The sequence below is a fragment of the Doryrhamphus excisus genome, chromosome 4 (assembly GCF_030265055.1).
Source record: "Doryrhamphus excisus isolate RoL2022-K1 chromosome 4, RoL_Dexc_1.0, whole genome shotgun sequence".
NCBI classification, from domain to species: domain Eukaryota; kingdom Metazoa; phylum Chordata; class Actinopteri; order Syngnathiformes; family Syngnathidae; genus Doryrhamphus; species Doryrhamphus excisus.
The window spans coordinates 10923262-10940709 of record NC_080469.1 but is presented as its reverse complement, the minus strand read 5'-3'; the positions used below and the strand labels follow the sequence as shown (position 1 = coordinate 10940709).

At 39.9% G+C, this 17448-nt stretch overlaps 1 protein-coding gene across 1 annotated transcript in view; it reads left to right on the top strand.

The window, feature by feature from the left end:
- The window catches only part of ssbp2b (single stranded DNA binding protein 2b), a 49302-nt gene extending 32406 nt beyond the window's left edge, over positions 1-16896 (top strand). The window contains exons 5-17 of the mRNA XM_058070422.1: positions 8084-8173; positions 11376-11435; positions 11524-11590; positions 11663-11733; positions 11818-11885; positions 12060-12108; positions 12190-12225; positions 13141-13195; positions 13273-13343; positions 13434-13512; positions 13610-13638; positions 13712-13810; positions 15323-16896. Coding sequence (XP_057926405.1) covers positions 8084-8173; positions 11376-11435; positions 11524-11590; positions 11663-11733; positions 11818-11885; positions 12060-12108; positions 12190-12225; positions 13141-13195; positions 13273-13343; positions 13434-13512; positions 13610-13638; positions 13712-13810; positions 15323-15352 — 804 coding nt within the window. The 3' untranslated portion in view covers positions 15353-16896. The remainder of the gene's footprint in view (positions 1-8083; positions 8174-11375; positions 11436-11523; positions 11591-11662; positions 11734-11817; positions 11886-12059; positions 12109-12189; positions 12226-13140; positions 13196-13272; positions 13344-13433; positions 13513-13609; positions 13639-13711; positions 13811-15322) is intronic.
- Positions 16897-17448: the final 552 nt, after the last annotated feature.

Here is a 17448-nt window from a genome sequence, read left to right as displayed (position 1 = left end):
ATTAACCAGAACCATGAAACATTAACCATGAATCTTTCAATGTAAACTGTATGCGTGTTTGAAATAAATTAAAACATAACCGTAAAGGACAGAAGGACGCAGATACCCTGTTGCCTCTAAGCACTGTGGGTAACAAGCTGCTTCCAACCAGTTGTGAACCAATGGGGGGATGTGGAGACCCCCAGTCTGTTTCCAAGGAAACAGAGCTGTCTCTCCTCCTCTCTCGCTCTGTCTCGTCCATCCTCCAGTGTTCCTTGGCACAGTTGAGGAGGAGGGAGGAGGTGCAGGTGACTCACTGTAGCATCATCGTCATGGCAATGAGAAGTGGGGGGGGCATTGGAGAGGGAGTGATGTGAGGGAGAACAAAGCAGGAAAAACTCCAGTTTGAGCTGGGGTAGAAATGGTTTTGATGATGTCCGTTAGTATAGCAAAACAGGAGGCACTATATGTCTGTCTTCTCTCCTTCTTCACTTTTTCATCCGTTGTTTTCCACCTGAGATGCCTTTCCCTCTTTTATGGATACTTCCTTTTCTCTCTCCCTGACCCTTAAGTCTTAAAAAGTACACAGTGTTCTGGTTTCAGAGGAGCTCATTTCCCATAGCCCCTTAACGCTGAGTCATATTACTTGCATGTTTGGACATGAGGGCAGTGAGAGGTTGTATGTGTTGGTGTGATTGCTGACATATGTGCACCTCGCTACCCCTAAACCGATCTGAAAGCATGCCGTGGAGTGAAGGGGAGAGGTTAACTGGGGGCAGAGGAAGACAAGAATGTGTGAGTTAGAGAACAAGCTAAAGGAAGGGGCAATATATTATAGCAATGTGCTTTTCTAAGTGGTGTGTATTGTGATGTGTCGTACTTTTAACTCAGTTGTTCAAATGTGTTTTTTTACCTACATTAAACACAAAGTATTTAGATACAAAAAAACGTTCTAAAATATTTACTCAGACATACATATCACTTGCCTCAGACTTTCAGGTAGTGCAGAACAGAACTGCGTCATACTGTGAGGTTTTTCAGGCACTTTCATTGGATCTCATTGTACCTAATATTGTGATTTGTCAGTATACAATAATCCCTCATTTATCGTGATTAATTGGTTCCAGACCCGACTGTGATAACTGATTTTCTGCTTAATTCATACATGGACATTTTTTGTATATATGGCATGCATAGAAAATCAGTTTACAATGTTCTAAATATGATTTTTAAAACATTGTTCGAGCCCTCAAGACATGAAATAACACCCCTATAGTCACTGTTACACTTGTATTATCCAATATAGTAGATATAATCAGATAAAATAAGACATAAATAATACTTGTGCTTGTAGTAAATGTGTTCCGAATGTGGGAAGGACAGGAAGTGACGTTGGGGGTTCAGACTAGCAATCAAGTCTGGTGCTCGTCTCAGCCAGCAACAATTAGTGACACTTTGACCAAAGTTGAATAATACATATATTCACAATTTGAATGTGAAATTTTTATGCTTAAGTACTTTAAGAAACAATACGTAAAATGTGTAAAATTTGCTTAAATGTGCATTTTCAATGCACGTTTTGTGCCATTGATCGGTGTGACAAATTAATTAATATGTGTTTGAAAAATCATGATAGTGTAAAGCCGTGAAGTTTGAATATCAAATATGAAATTGAATAACTCTTGTCTGCATTAAGGGATACGTTTCTTGCAGTTGTGGTTTCAACTGAAGATTCATCGTGGACAAGCATTTAACGGAGAAATGTGTTTGTGAGCTTCACTGCATCACTTTCAGTCATCATTTCAACGAAGGCAGGTCCACTAACATCCTTGTTTTGTACCCTATCAGACACACTTTGGATGATAAACAATACAGGTGAGTGCAGGCCAAGTTTACACAATAACACCCTGATAGGTCTGTGATTGGCTGGCAACCATTCCAGGGTGTACCCGGCCTTGCGCCTGAAGTCAGCTGGGATAGGCTCCAGCATACCCCTGTGACCCTAGTGAGGATAAGCGGCATAGAAAATGGATGGATGGATGGTCCTTCATAGGTTGTGTGCATGAAAAGGATTACAGTGAAAGAAGTGTAGATAGTGATGTTAAAGCACTGGCAGGACTACTGACAGCAGTGGGAATGCTGACACAGTCTTTTTTTTTCTCTTTGACCCCCAACTAACCCCATTGATGGTTTTTGCTGCTGTCAACACACATCTTTGTTTCAGTTACAATTTTATTTTAAAACTTGTTTGTCTTTTCTTGCATTTATTTAATGAAATACTGCAAAATTAGATTACACATTAGAGGCATACAGTCATTGGCCACAACATTAGGAATGAGAGCAAATGTTGAATATGCATCATATTCTATAAATCAATGTAAATATGCATATGGTTATCATAATGCATAATAATTGCAAATGCATTTGGTATTATTCATGTGTAATTTTGTTCTTGTTTTTTTTTTAAATTTTAACTACACAACAAGCAAGCACATTTAGCACTGTACCTAATGTTACGGCCATAATGTATCCTTAATGGCCATGTGTCAGATATAAAACACCATGACACAGCATCCTCTTCATCACAAACTGTGGGTGTAATCTTTCTCTTCTCTGCTCTGTTGAGTCTCTTATCTCCCCCAGCGTGGCTAAAGCCAAGTGAGATAGGGACTTGGGCTGAAGTGTGGCTCTCCAGCAGCAGGCTGGCTATCATTTTCAGTCGGCTGCAACTTATCTGACAGAGCATCAGCCCGCTGCGCCACCTCACATCTCACATGGTCTCTCACTGGCCAGAGATGTTTACAAGGGCTGATATATATCAGTGATAAACAAGCAACGCCACTGTCTTTGACACCCCCTCTTGCTGAATAGCTGATAGCATCCTACCTGTAATGACCCCCTGAAGCCGGGTATATTTGCATTGCTGCCATTATAGAAAATAATTGGATCATTTTCTCCTAAAGGTGATAAAGACTGAACAGATGGGAGAGGATCAAGAGTCCAGGCACAGTGATATTTTATTATTGATTGGAATTGACATACTTCTAACTCTAAAAGTCTTTATAATTAAATAAATTTGTTTTGCTACAAATTCATTGTACTCAACTTGACTGTTTTATGTTTGGCCTCTTTTAGTGGTGAACACAGAAATTAATGTGCATTTGATTTATAAACACCAACAAGCTCAAATGTGTTGTTTTCATGGTTACATTGTACAATACATCTTTAAAATAAATGATGTAATTATACATTCCAAACATAGAAGGAATTCTACAAATAGTGATGGTTGTTGTTGTAAAAAGTAGCAGATCATGCATCTTTTGTGACCACAAATTGTTGATATTGATTTTTAAACTACATAGACAACCAAGATACAGTATGCATGCTTGTACACTGCTTCAGCATACACATTCTACACATGAAAGACTTTTCAGAATTTCAGAATGTCGCTCAGTGGGGACCACACAGCGGTTGAGTGGTTAGCATGTAGGCCACAAAGTCGGAAAGACCTGGGTTCGATTCTACCCTTGGGTATCTCTGTGTGGAGTTTGCATGTTTGCCCCGTCCAAAAATATGCATGTTAGATTTATTGGCCAAAGACAGCTGGGATAGACTCCAGCACACCCGCGACCCTCGTGAGGGTGAGCAGCATTGAAAATGAATGGATGGTCGCTCAGTGGTGTGCATGGCTCCCAATAAGGTCAGGGTGTGTTCCAGACGATGAGACCACGGATGGCAAGATCTCGATCAAGAGAGTGTATTGAGAAGGTGCGTGCACACGTGCTTGAGTATGTGTGTGTTTCAAACTTGTAACATGTCCTCTTTGCACCCTACCGCCTCTCTAGCACAGGAAGTACACTAATGGCATTTTAGAGGATGAAGAGCGTGAGAAAGAGGGAAGGATGGAGTTCCTTCCTGTGTGGTGTGTTTCTAGAGCTCTTGTATTGCAGGCGGCCTTCAAACATCCCACAGCCAGTAATATATATCTTTATATTTTTTTTCCACCAAAATGAAACCCAGCCGTAGTAACTGATGCCATGGTTGGAGAAATATTTTCACAGGTTAACTACATACACTCACCAGACACTTCATGAGGTATACTTGCACAATTTGTAGATGTCTTATCATACACTATTGATTGCGTTTTGTCTTTTTTGTCACCTAACCCCTTTTCAAGTATATCCCCAAAGAGTTTATTCATTTATTATCATCTCCTATACTGAAAAAATTAGAAAGTGGGGTTTGGCAGTAGTCCGGAAGTCCTCAGGAATTCAGCAGCGGATTTTGTCTTGGAACTTTGCCATGCACGCTGTTTTTTTTCCCAGTGTCTTTGTTACAGTGGAGTCATGACTAAGGCAAGTGAGGGGTGCAGTTATTTGGGTGTTGTTGTGGGGTCTTTTGTGACCTCTTGGATGAGTCATGGTTGTGCTCTTGAGGAACCACTGTTTTACTTACTTACTTTAGCTTGAAGAAATGACTTTATAACTTTTTTTTCCCCTCCCTTAATAATATTCAGTCATTTAAAAACTGTATTTTGTGTTCAGTTGTGTTGTCATTGACTAATATTTAAATTTAAATTTGATGATAAGTGTGACAAACATGCAAAAAAAAAAAAGAAATCATGGAGGAAACACTTTTTCACACCACCATATGTAAGGGAAAGCCCCCAAATTATTTTTACCCGAACCACATTTTGAGGCAACATACACCGTATTGACAAATTTAGCAAATTATGGAATTTTCAAACGTACCTTGCGACAGAAGTTTGTTGCGAACAAAATGCAGAGCATGTGTATCCATTGACGCTCTTTCCATTGAACAGTGCTAAAGTTTGTTTTGGGTGAAAGACCTTCTTTTTGTATTTCTGCTGTGACAAACGTCTAATGAACGATGTTAGCTTTGATGTTTTTTGACATACTGAATGTGTGATAAAAATTTTTTTTTTATATAATATTCATTATAAGACGGCCGGTCTGCAACAGAAACAAAGTGTGGAGGAGAAATACAGGCAAAGAGGAAAAAGGCGGAAACAGAGAGCGAGACGACAGGAGGATGTTTGAGATTCTACTCACGCAGTGTCTCTCATAGTGTTGCTCCATCTCTAAAGCAGAATGGAAATGATTCCGCATTTTCACTCACACACACACACAGATACACAAAGGACGCGTTATACATACACATTAGCCAGGAACAAGAGTGGTAAACATATAGTGTGTTATCTCATTAGGTATTGCTGAGACATAACAGTGATGGGATTAGTGCCGTGTGTATGTTCTGTGCTGATTAGTTTATACAATCGTGTGCTGTTGTGTAATTGTACTCCATTGAAATGTCTGACAAATGTTTTGCATTCTCCACGGGGGAAGTACTGTGGAAAGGGATCAGCCTCACTTCAAGTGGTTTGTCTGCACTGCCAAGTTTATTTCAAAATGTCCACAAGATTGCTTCTGCAATTAAATACAGTTGTAACGTAGACTAACCCTCATCCTGCTCCTCTACAGTTGCTCCATCCCATCAGTAGGAACACTGTTATATACAGTATTTAGGTCAGGGGTCTGCAACCTTTACCATCAAGAAGAAGATAAGCGGAAGAGGATGGATGTATGGGTACTATATAAGTCATATTGATTACTCTACTTCATTCACCTTGATGTTTTTATGTTATTTACATCATAACGCCTCCTCTGTTGTTTACAAACTTTTGAGATACTTTTTGAGTGGGTTTCTGGGTTGCAGCTGCAAGTCAACAGTGACTTTAAAGTGCAGTTGTTTCCACGCCAACTGCACTTTACAGTAAACGCTGTCTTAGGTACATGTTCCATGCTTAACTTTGGCTGCCTGCAAATGAGAAGGCTGAAAAAAACAGGAGTGATTTCAAAGATTTCCCTTAAGCTGCTTTGAATTAAGTTGGCAAACAATTTGGGGAAGTTGATGATGCTGTACTAAAAAGTTACTATAGTTCAACTTTTATTACAACTCTTACGATTGAATGATCCTCAAGTCTAATGAGGTAGCGGTGTGATTTACAGTGTAGGCAAGCTAAAATACAACAGCCACAAAAACAGAGAAGAAAATAATCTAAAATATGTGAAATGCTCTGTAAAGAAAATAAGTCAAATAATAAAACGTGACAATGATTATTATCAGCCATCGCTTCAACAGACAAATGTTTCAGACAGGCATGACCTCAAATGACTGACGTATCAATATTTTGATTTGAGTATCAGTTTTAGAGCAGGAACAGCTGGTCTGGGAAGTATCGATATTGTAGTATCCATTTGCACAGTTCCCCTTGTACGCGAATAAAGATGGTAATGGTAATGGTTTTATTTAATTTGAACATGCATCAAATTACAATTGAATGCATCACATAATCAGTTCACAGTTCCACATGTCGAAAAGGAGTAGGAAGAAGCAAAGCTTATTAAATCCTACCCCTCCATCTGGTACTTTTACAATCAGTAACAGTTGCATTTGTTCACTTCCTGCTTATACAGTTTAAGGTTTTTTTTGGTTTTTTTTTTATTTTTAAATTTTGTAATTTTTGGTCCCGTACGGAAGTACAAGGTGATATGACCATACAATGACATTATGTGTACCATAGTAAGTGTCAATATAGTGATATATATAGCACATCATGACTGGTTCAAGACTCTTCATCCTTGTATTTAGCAAACATCAACTGCTTGTATTGTTTCTTGAATTGGCTCATCGTTGTGCATTGTTTGAGGTCCTTACTCAATCCATTCCATAGTTTGATTCCACATACTGAAATGCTATGGTTTTTTAACGTAGTCCTAGCATATAAGTGTTTCAATGATGTTGGTGCTGCTCTCTGGGACAGGCAGATTTTTTCGCTTGTTTTTGTTTTTTTTCGTATCTCTCTCTTCTTCCTTCATTTGAAGAAAAAATGCTTTGTCAGCAGGTCAGGTAGATATTTTTCTCCTTCAGTCCCCCCCAACACACACACACACACAAACAAAAAGTGCACACCCACTGGTGCGCACATACACGTAATCTGTGCTTTGTCCTCATTTTCCTCTCTCTCCCTCTTGCTCTCTCTCTGAGGATGAAGGCAAACTCAGCAGACCCCCAGGCTGCCAGAGTGCAGATGCATTCTGGGTAATCCAGGGTGCAAGAAAGATGCATTGGGGGGGCTCACAAAGTTATGCTCTTGATGCTCCTCGATGTTACACAACGCTAGTTGGCTAATTCTATCTGTGTCCACTGTTTTCCCAAAGCTCTGTTTGCATCAGCATATATATATATATTAATGAAAGACGAGGGAAGAAGGAGGATTTGAGAGCGTAATCAGTCTGCTTTTATCTCGGCTCTGATTAAACCTTGCTCCTCTGTGACCTAAAATGTCAGCCGGAGGAAACTTCAGAGAATCTGGGTGAAATTTCACCATTGCCCATTGATCTCAGCCAGAGAGTGAGCGATCAGAAGAACCAAAAAAAATTAAAAAATACCACCAGGCACCATGTTCCTGCATCATCACACATGTAGATGTTCACGCATAAGATAGTAACTAATTAGGATTTGTGAGTTGTAGTGCAATGACACAAGATGCAGACAAGACAATGTAGAGTGGCAGTGTCGCCTGTCAACTGTAAAAATATATATATATCTGGCTTATAAAGTACAATACAGTAATCCCTCATTAATTGTCATTAATTGGTTACACATTTTGTGTAATATTTCATATGTATTTAAAATATCCAAGTATCCCACCTGCTTCACACTCTCGCCGCCACAGTGGCTGGCATACGTTACACTCACCCCCCCTCAAACCTCACTCCCATCCGGGTCATGGCAACAATGTAACCCGCCAATGTAACACAGATGTTCATGATGGGGGTCGAGAGTGCTGACCGCTCTGCCAAAAGGCCGGACTGTCAGACGAACGGTCAGTGCAGCTCTTGAGGTAGAGGGAGTGAGGTTTTAACAACGACAGAGTCACGCGGCATCCGTTACATCAAGCCATCCCATCCATCAATTTTTCTAACAACGCTTATCCTCAGAGTCGTGGCGAACCACTACGCTCTCAATGACAGTATTCTTTATTTTCATACAAATTTGAATGTATACTCTCCCTTTTCAGAGTGCAGCAGCAGCTCCCAGCCCTGTGCTTGGGAACCTTCCCCCAGGAGAAGGCATGCCAGTCGGTCCGGTCCCACCAGGATTTTTTCAGGTGAGCTTATACACCGGGCTCACATTGACTATGGTGCAGCTCTGGTCCTGATCCAGTGGCACTTGCACTGACTCCGATGGTCATGTGATAACTAGCCATGTAAACAGGAAGTTCATGAAAACAATAGCTGCATTTGCCTGCACAGCTGGGGTGTCGTATGTTTCTGTGTCATACTCAATACTGTGGTTTTCCATTTCCAAGATGAGCCTCTTGAATATGTGATGTGATTACCACGTTACCATGAATGATGTCATGTTTACATTTCCAACGTAATGCCAGTGTATAGGCCAGGGGTCTCAAACTCAATTTACTTGGGGGCCACTGGAGCTCGGGTCTGGGTTTTCATCAGGTTTTCCAAAAAAAAAAGAAGAAAAAAACGCATTTATTAAAAACAAAAAAATAAAAAAAAACTTCGCTTTGGTTCCAATTTTCTACAAGAAAAGCTCTGATAAAACATTTCACTGTTCTCAAATATCTTACTTTTTATTTTTCTACACAAAATAAGATGAAAAATAAATAAACAAATCAAGAATAAATAAAATCAATCAATCAGTAATAAATAAATGAATATATAATAATAACAATAAAACGGCACATAAAAACTTAAGAAACCACACATAGTTGGTGGGTAGACAAATAATTTTTTATCAGATTAAAATTAACAAAGCATTATTAGAGCCCAGTAGACATGACAAAACACAACTATAGTCACATTTATACTCTTTTTGCAACTGCATGTCTTGAGACACATGCTAACTCGCAAACTAGAGCGCTAGCGACCTAAATGGTAGCCTTCAAGTTATTTCCTTTAAACTTAAATAGCCAAAAACTTACCACTTCCACACAGATAGGGAGGATAACTATTAACAGTTATTTAACCTTTAACATGAACATTAATCAAACGTAATAATTTTTTCTGGGTACATGATACCATACAGCATCCATATCAAACTTGAGCGGGCCGCACTAACATTAAACTTTCATATCAAGGCGGGGGCCTCAAACTAGTGTCCTGCGGACCACATTTGGCCCGCGGACCGCGTGTTTGAGACCCCTGGTGTAGGCAATAAAAAGACATAATAGTGTTTTCACACTGGAAGTTTCAACCTCGAGGCATCTGACACAGTATTCCCGTTAGCATGACCACATAGTGCTACGGCTGCGGCGTCCAGAAAAAAAACATAGACCTCAAATGGATTCCTTCCGTTCTGCCGTATGGCCGCTATAGCTGCTGCTGCACCACACGGAGCTAATGTGAGACTTCAACAGGGATTTCAATCTTGTGGAATTCTTCCAGCAGTTGCAACGGATACGCAACGGATTCAGTGTTAGCCCGGGGATAGTTTAGCAGAGCCAAATGAAGCCCCTCTGCCAGTTAGTTGCTCATAGATTAACTGTCTTTATCCGTCCAACCTGGATGCTGGCATCTGACATGCAGATCAATAAACTCCTTTGGCCTTTCTCCAGTCCAAGCTTTCAAAAACTCACTGCTGAAATGATGCATCGCCTTTAGAATACCTCATGCAAATATTTCTGTCGATGGCTATACTGGCAAGTACAGATTGTCACACAGACAGACTTTTCAGGTGTTGACTAAATCAGTTTTATTGTGTATTGCATAATGACAAACAAAGGCTTAATCTTCGACTTAATAAGTATACATTTGAGTTTGGACACATACATTACATTACATTCCACACATACCAGTGAATGAAAAAAATCTGTGATTAATTGATATGCCGGGCGGCACGGCGGTCGAGTGGTTAGCGTGCAGACCTCACAGCTAGGAGGACCAGGGTTCGATTCCACCCTCGGCCATCTCTGTGTGGAGTTTGCATGTTCTCCCCGTGCATGCGTGGGTTTCCTCCCACATTCCAAAAAACATGCTCGGTTAATTGGCGACTCCAAATTGTCCATAGGTATGAATGTGAGTGTGAATGGTTGTTTGTCTATGTATATGTGCCCTGTGATTGGCTGCCGACCAGTCCAGGGTGTACCCTGCCTCTCGCCCAAAGACAGCTGGGATAGGCTCCAGCACCCCCGCGACCCTCATGAGGAAAAAGCGGTAGAAAATGAATGAATGAATGAATGAATGAATAATTGATATGCCCATAAAACTGTCTATCTTTAACACACCACTCGTGCCTACCCCTTTAAACCTTCCGGCTAGCTTGATGTTGACATTTGCAATAAAAGTGACTGCTGGAATTATTACTCAGATGCAGAACCCTCTGTCTTCAATTGCCAATGTTCATTATCAACAGACGGTAACAAGCGAAATGCAAAAATATGCTTCACATGTATTAAATGCAAATTGAAACTGAAGAAAATGTATATTAACCACTCACAAATGATAAATATGATCAATAGAACAGATGAATGAGTCTCACCGGTTAGCCCGACAACCACGTTTGGGGCCGCCTCCACTTCACTTTTTGTCGGAAAAAAACCTGTTTTCCTGGGAATAGTTTCACCAAAAGTCTGAGAATTTGGAAGCCCTGAATGCTCAACTTAATTCTTCATTTTACCTGGAGTGGCAGACTCTGACCTCAGCCAGGTCAACTTTGGGATGAACTATAGAACAGAGCAACAGCGCCTCTCTCAGTTCCGACATCAGCGACCCCGACCTCACAAATGTTCGTCTGGTTGAAAGTACAAAAAACCTTGCACACACATTCTTCCACTCTTCTTACCAGAAGTGTGGAAGCTATTATAGTTACAAAGAAAAGAGTCAATTCCACATTGTCTAATGCTCAATTCATTGTACACTTATTACCTACACATGGTATGCTTAAACATTTCATTTTATTCATTCATTTGTAATCAGGTCTATTTTTGTAAATCACATTTTAATTCGTCATTCGTTATTATTTGTGCAAAGCATAAACGATACAGGACAGGAGCCCCAAACCAATGCAAGAACTTGGTTGCCCTCTAGTGGTTGCATTAAAAACCACTTCTCCACATGGCTTTGCAGTGGTATTTCTGTTCATTGCGATCCTCTTATTTACTACATGCGAGGCAAAAGTAGTTCCCAGTATTTTGCATACCAGTTATTAATTTATTAATAGGATGCAATCACAATATTTACAATATGTATGAAGATGCATGACTGAAAATGTCTATTCATAAAATGCATGGCATTCCAGTGATATAATTGATATGTTATGTTCATATTCACATGTTTTTAACTTTGTTACAGCCTTTTATGTCCCCTCGATACCCTGGAGGACCCAGACCACCTCTCAGATTACCCAATCAGGTATGACTAGTCATTAGATGCTGGCAGGCTACATATTCAATACAGGAGATGGAAATATTTCTAGTGATGGATCCTATTTTGACTGCAGGGGCTTGGTGGTGTGCCAGGAAGTCAGCCGATGTTGCCCAGTGGCATGGACCCCACAAGACAGCAAGGTAGGCATAGACAGATACACAGACAGGCAGACAGAAACATGTGATGTTTAGAGTTTTGATTTTGTCATACAGGACATCCAAATATGGGCGGACCAATGCAGAGGATGACGCCACCAAGAGGCATGGTGCCACTCGGGGCCCAGGTGTGTGTGTGTGTGTGTGTTGATAATGACTCTGTAGTCTTTCTCATGACATTTTGTTGTGTTGTGTTGTGTTTGTATTTGTAGGGCTACGGAGGAGGGATGAGGCCACCACTGAATGCGCTAGTTGGGCCTGGGATGCCAGGCATGAATATGTGAGTGTTACTAATAAACACACTGACAGGCAAGGTGACATTAAACAAGTGTGTGTGTGTCTGCAGATGTGTGTGACTTGGTGTTCCTTTCACATGCTTCTGGTTAAAAATCTGCAAGATTTGTCATATCAGCCCAAGACAATGGCTAAATGTTTTTTAATGTGTATGTTGCAGGGGGCCAGGAGCGGGGAGACCCTGGCCAAATCCTCCAAATTCAAACTCTGTGAGCGTTCCACCAATTACAATCAATTTGAAACATTTTGTAAGATTGTTTTGCTATACATCTTCGTTGTGTATGTTGCAGACTCCTTATTCATCTGCGTCACCAGGCAGTTATGTGGTATGTATGCTTTATTACTAAACTAAAACAGAGATTTGTTTTGCCATGTTTTTTTGGCATTGGCATTTTTGTATGGTTCTCCTTTTAATAATAAACAATGGTATACACCAGCAATATAACAAATATGAAAACAAATGCTCATATATGAGATAAGATAAGATTTGCCTTTATTTGTCCCTCAGTGGGGAAATTTGCATTGCACAGCAGCAAGAGTACAGAATCAGTTTAGCAGTACAAAATACACAATATAGAAAAATAAACAACCCAAGTATTAACAAAATCAACAGTTTTTCCCAGAGTTATATACAATACAGTATGTAGATAATATGAAACGAGATGAGATATATGACCAGTCTATACACTGAGATCTTGCTAGTGAGTTAATATGAGGCATTATGGAAATACTTCACATAGAACTTAGTATATTGCATTTAGAGCCCTTAATATTGCACGTGGATCATAATAATCTTAATAACTAGGGCTCTCAAATGATATTTTTTTTACTCAGATTAAACACTGTTATCAAATTAATTAATCATGATTAATCACCATGCCACACTACTTATATTGAAATATGCCCAATTTTTAAGCACCCTTATATATGTCTTTAATTTTGATGCTAATCAGTTTGTTTGTCCAGGCCTGTCTCCAACAGAGTGTGACTCCAAGAAGTGTCACTGTGCACTTTTTACATAAACACATATATACAGTACATACACATAAACAAGTGATTTGGTGCTTATTAAAAGGTCCCAGAGACACATATTACTGTTAGAATATCAATTAAATGTTGCATAACAAGGGACCTTTAATTGATTGTTAATTTACCCCCATAATACATTAAGGAAGATTTGTCAATTGGCATCACTTATGCAGACTATAATTAAGTGGCTCTGATGGAACTTCAAATTTCAGGGACCTCCAGGAGGAGGGGGGCCGCCAGGCACTCCGATAATGCCAAGTCCGGCAGGTAATACAAGCATGTAGATCCAGCATCTGTCCACCATCCCATCCTTCTATCAACTTTTTTTGCAATTTTACCAACAGATTCAACCAACTCTGGTGACAACATGTACACGATGATCAACACAGTCCCTCCAGGTGGCAGTCGACCAAATGTTAGTGATGTCAGTGTGTACTTTAATTGAACCACAGTGTGTAGCTTCTAGTAAGATGTGCATGGCTGTCTGCTGTGTGTCTGCCCTCAGTTTCCCATGGGTGCAGGTGGTGACGGCCCATTAGGAGGAATGGCTGGAATGGAGCCACATCACATGAATGGCTCATTAGGTACAAGTCTTTGTGTCTTCTTTCGTTTTTTTTTCCTTTTTTTAATTTGTCAGATAATTACAACTATGTTAATGAGATATGCATTTACCGCATTCAGGGTCTGGCGATATGGACAGTCTCCCAAAAGTAAGATGAATACATCACTGAGGTTTTAGCTCCACAGTTGCTTATAATAAAAGGTTTTCTTGTGTTGATGCAGAATTCTCCGGGTAATCTGAGTATGAGTAACCAGCCAGGAACCCCCAGAGAGGATGGAGAGATGGGTGGAAACTTCCTCAACCCTTTTCAGAGTGAAAGTGTGAGTGTCAATTTTGCGGCCAGAAATGATGCTTTTGCAAGTACACAAAAACACTTGACAGATATGACTTGATCCCACAGAACTCAAGCTTCTTGGATTACTTACTCATCAGTGACCCCTGTTGGTTTTTGCAACAGGGGATTCTCATTGCCGTCTGACATACATTTAATAGGATTTAGAATAAGACTTGGAAATATATAGTTTACTTACAATAGAGTATGTACAAAGTGAGAAAATACCTGTAAAATTGAATACCTGTAAAATAATTCATGGTAATACTGGTGATGACAAGGAAGGCATAGTGGAATGAATGGCAATTAGAATTTTTTTTTTTAAATACTAATAAAACTGGTACCTTAACCTTGATTAACCTTGTTAAACAACACAACAAACGTGGTCTTCTTGACTCCTGCCTCTGTCCTGTCAATATGTATTTTGTCCCACTCCTCATATGCAAACTGCTGCTCTCAGGATGATGAGTGTCTTCTCGAGATGGCACGCTTCAGCTCTTTCCACAAATGTTCAATTAAATTCAAATCATGGCTCATAGAAAGCCACTTCAGAATAGTCCAATGTTTCACCCTTGCCCATTCTTGAGCGTCATTTCACTTTTGGAGGGCCATGACCTACACAGACAAGAGTACCTATTACTGTAAATTCTGGTGTGTCCGCTACTTTTTTCGTAAACTTAAACAACAGCATAGCTAATTTATGGCTTGTGACGTGTCCTTTATTTCATAACTACTGCTAATTGTATGAATGCCGTTCTGCTCACAAGTCAGTGAGGAAAAAAAAGCTTTTTGATGTCACAAACTATCAGTACACTCACAACGACCTTGTCACCCTACTGGAAATCGCAGCAGGTCATTATATAAATATATATATAACAGTATAACAACATAACAGTCTCATGGAGTCCTTGTACTAAGAACACTACATTGTCAACTTCATCACACAGCAACTTAGCACTCCAAAGGTATACCTCAAAAATATACAATTGGGCACTGCAAAGACGTCAGCCTCCCTCCGAGCTCTGGGCTCTGGGTATTCTGGCTTCCTGTGATGGACAGAGACAGCATTGCAGCACCATCCGCCATTTTCTTTGCTACCTCTCCTCCGATTAAATGTTTTTCTCAAGTGCAATGCATTATGGCAAGAAAAATGTTATTACATTGGTACATATTAGTATATTTCTCAGCGATACCTTTAGTGTGTTAAGTTGCTGTGTGATGAATTTAGTGTTAGTAAAGTGTTCTTAGTAAGATCACACCACAAATCAGACAGTGATGCTGTTATACTTTTATATACCGTATAATGACCTGCATTTTCTAATAGGTTGACAAGCTTATTGTGAGTGCAGTGATAGCTCATGATTGGCTCCTGTCCTAAATGTAGTGAGTGCAGTTTATAAGCCGTAATTTATGGCGTATTAATAATCGATTACAAAATGCTGACAAAAAAAAAAGTTGTCTTATGAAGGATGTTGACACAATCTCTTTCCTGTCTACTTAGTATTCTCCAAACATGACCATGAGCGTGTGAGGACTCGGAAAGCGTCGTGTTAATCTGCTTCCAAGCTTTGGCAAAAAGCAAAGGAACATGTAGTCCTGTGACTCCTCCTCACCCTCAACCCCCCACCCCCCAGCCAGGACAGAGACCCAGACCTTTGGCCCACCATCATCCTCACGTCCCCCGTCGTTTGTGTCGCCTCTAAATTGCCTCATTCTTGGCCACTGTCAGCAGTTCCTCTTCTGCAACTATGCGATTGTACAAAAGGAACCAGTCAAACACATGGAGGAAAAGTGTGTGTATATTTGTGTTTGTGACAGCACACACACAACATTTTATGTCCTGACACACAGACAGCCAGCATCCTATTTATTTTTAAGTTTCAAGACAATCTGGTTGGATGGATGGTTAACTTCACTTTACTGTAACTGGTTGTCAACATGGACTTGTTTTTATTACTTTTTCTGTCAAATCTTTCTCACAAGAAAATTAAGGAGACATTGATGATTTTTCTACATTTTCGTCATCTTGTGAGACGACCACCCACTCTGTGTTCTTTCAAACAGGTTGTTTCATTTCATGTGTAATTCTAGCAGTCAAGGCAAGGCAAAGACTGACATAATGGTGTAATGATGTTACATGAACATTGAACGTAAAATAATTTGACTTGGGGATTTAGTTAAGGCCCTTGCAAGTTCTTTAAACTTTGATACCAAATATTGTACAAATCAGTGGTTACTATTACATGTTGCTTCATGATTGCTGTTGCACATGTGCCCTGCTGCAGCCTCTTTCCTTTGGGTTAAAATATTAAATTAAGTAATAAAGGAAAGGAAAAGGGCCTAGTGGTTAGCATGTTGGCCAAACAGTCAGAAGATCTGGGTTCAAATCTCAGTTGGGCATCTCTCTGTGTGGAGTGTGCATGTTCTTTTTTCCAGGTACTCTGGCTTCCTCCCACATTCCAAAAATATGCATGTTAGGTTCATTGGAGACTCTAAATTGTCCATAGGAGTGAGTCGTTGTTTGTCTATATGTTCCCTGCGATTGACTGGCACCAGTCCAGGGTGCACCCCCGCCTCTCTCTTGAAGTCAGCTGAGATAGGCTCCAGCCAGAAAGTGAGCAAGTTTCTACATCATGTTTTTCAATGTTTTATTTATCATGTAAAAAAAGGTCCACGAGCCTGTGAATATCTTCTCTCCACCTTCCTAACTGCAAAGTGTACAGCCCCCAAATGTAGCTCCCTGTCTTGTATGTGTATTTGATATTATAATTCATATTATTTAAGGACAATTCTTATTGTAAACAGGAGGATAATGTTGATGATGCGCCGTGACAACTTAACACAGATACAGTAACTGTTATTTGTGGTTCTTTTTGTAAGTATGAAGCCATAAGTGGGACTACCAGAGGATGCAGTTGTACATTGGACCATGTTTGGTGACAGTATGTTGAACTCCATTTGTGATGTGTTCATTCTCGCTTTTTTTATTCTTGTATTAAGTTTTTGTAAATATACGGAGAAGTATTTCAATGTTTTTGAATATGCTGGTATAAAGCTTCTCTTCCCTCAGCCGAAGACATATTTTGTCTTTTGTGTGTATGTGTTTTTAACAGGAACAGCAAGTACACTAAATTGTACTTTCTGTGGGGAGAGCAGCCTATGGTGACCTTTGCTCTTGGCTGGGGCTGGAATTTTGCACCTGACAGGACCAATAAAGCTACGCCTGGATTTAATTACATATGATGATAGAGCCTTTTGTACAGTAATTACATTCTGTAATGATGTTTGTTAAAAAAACAGCAGGCCTCCAATCCAATATCTGACTCTTAAGCATACAACAGGTGGCAATTTGACCCCAACTTAGCTTTAAATCATTTACATACACTCTCTGCCTAGAAGTAATATTTTGCATCTGTTATTGCCGTGACAACCCCTACTGAATTTGAAAAGTGGACCATATATCCAGTACAAGTTTTTTTCCCATTTTGTTATGTTGCTGCATTATTTCAAAAACTAAGAACTCACACATTTACAGTACTTCCACCCCTTGCCACGAAGCCACTCCTTAATAAAATATGAATGGCAGCCTGCCTTTGGTTTGCCAAAAATCATCTGAGGGACTCTCAC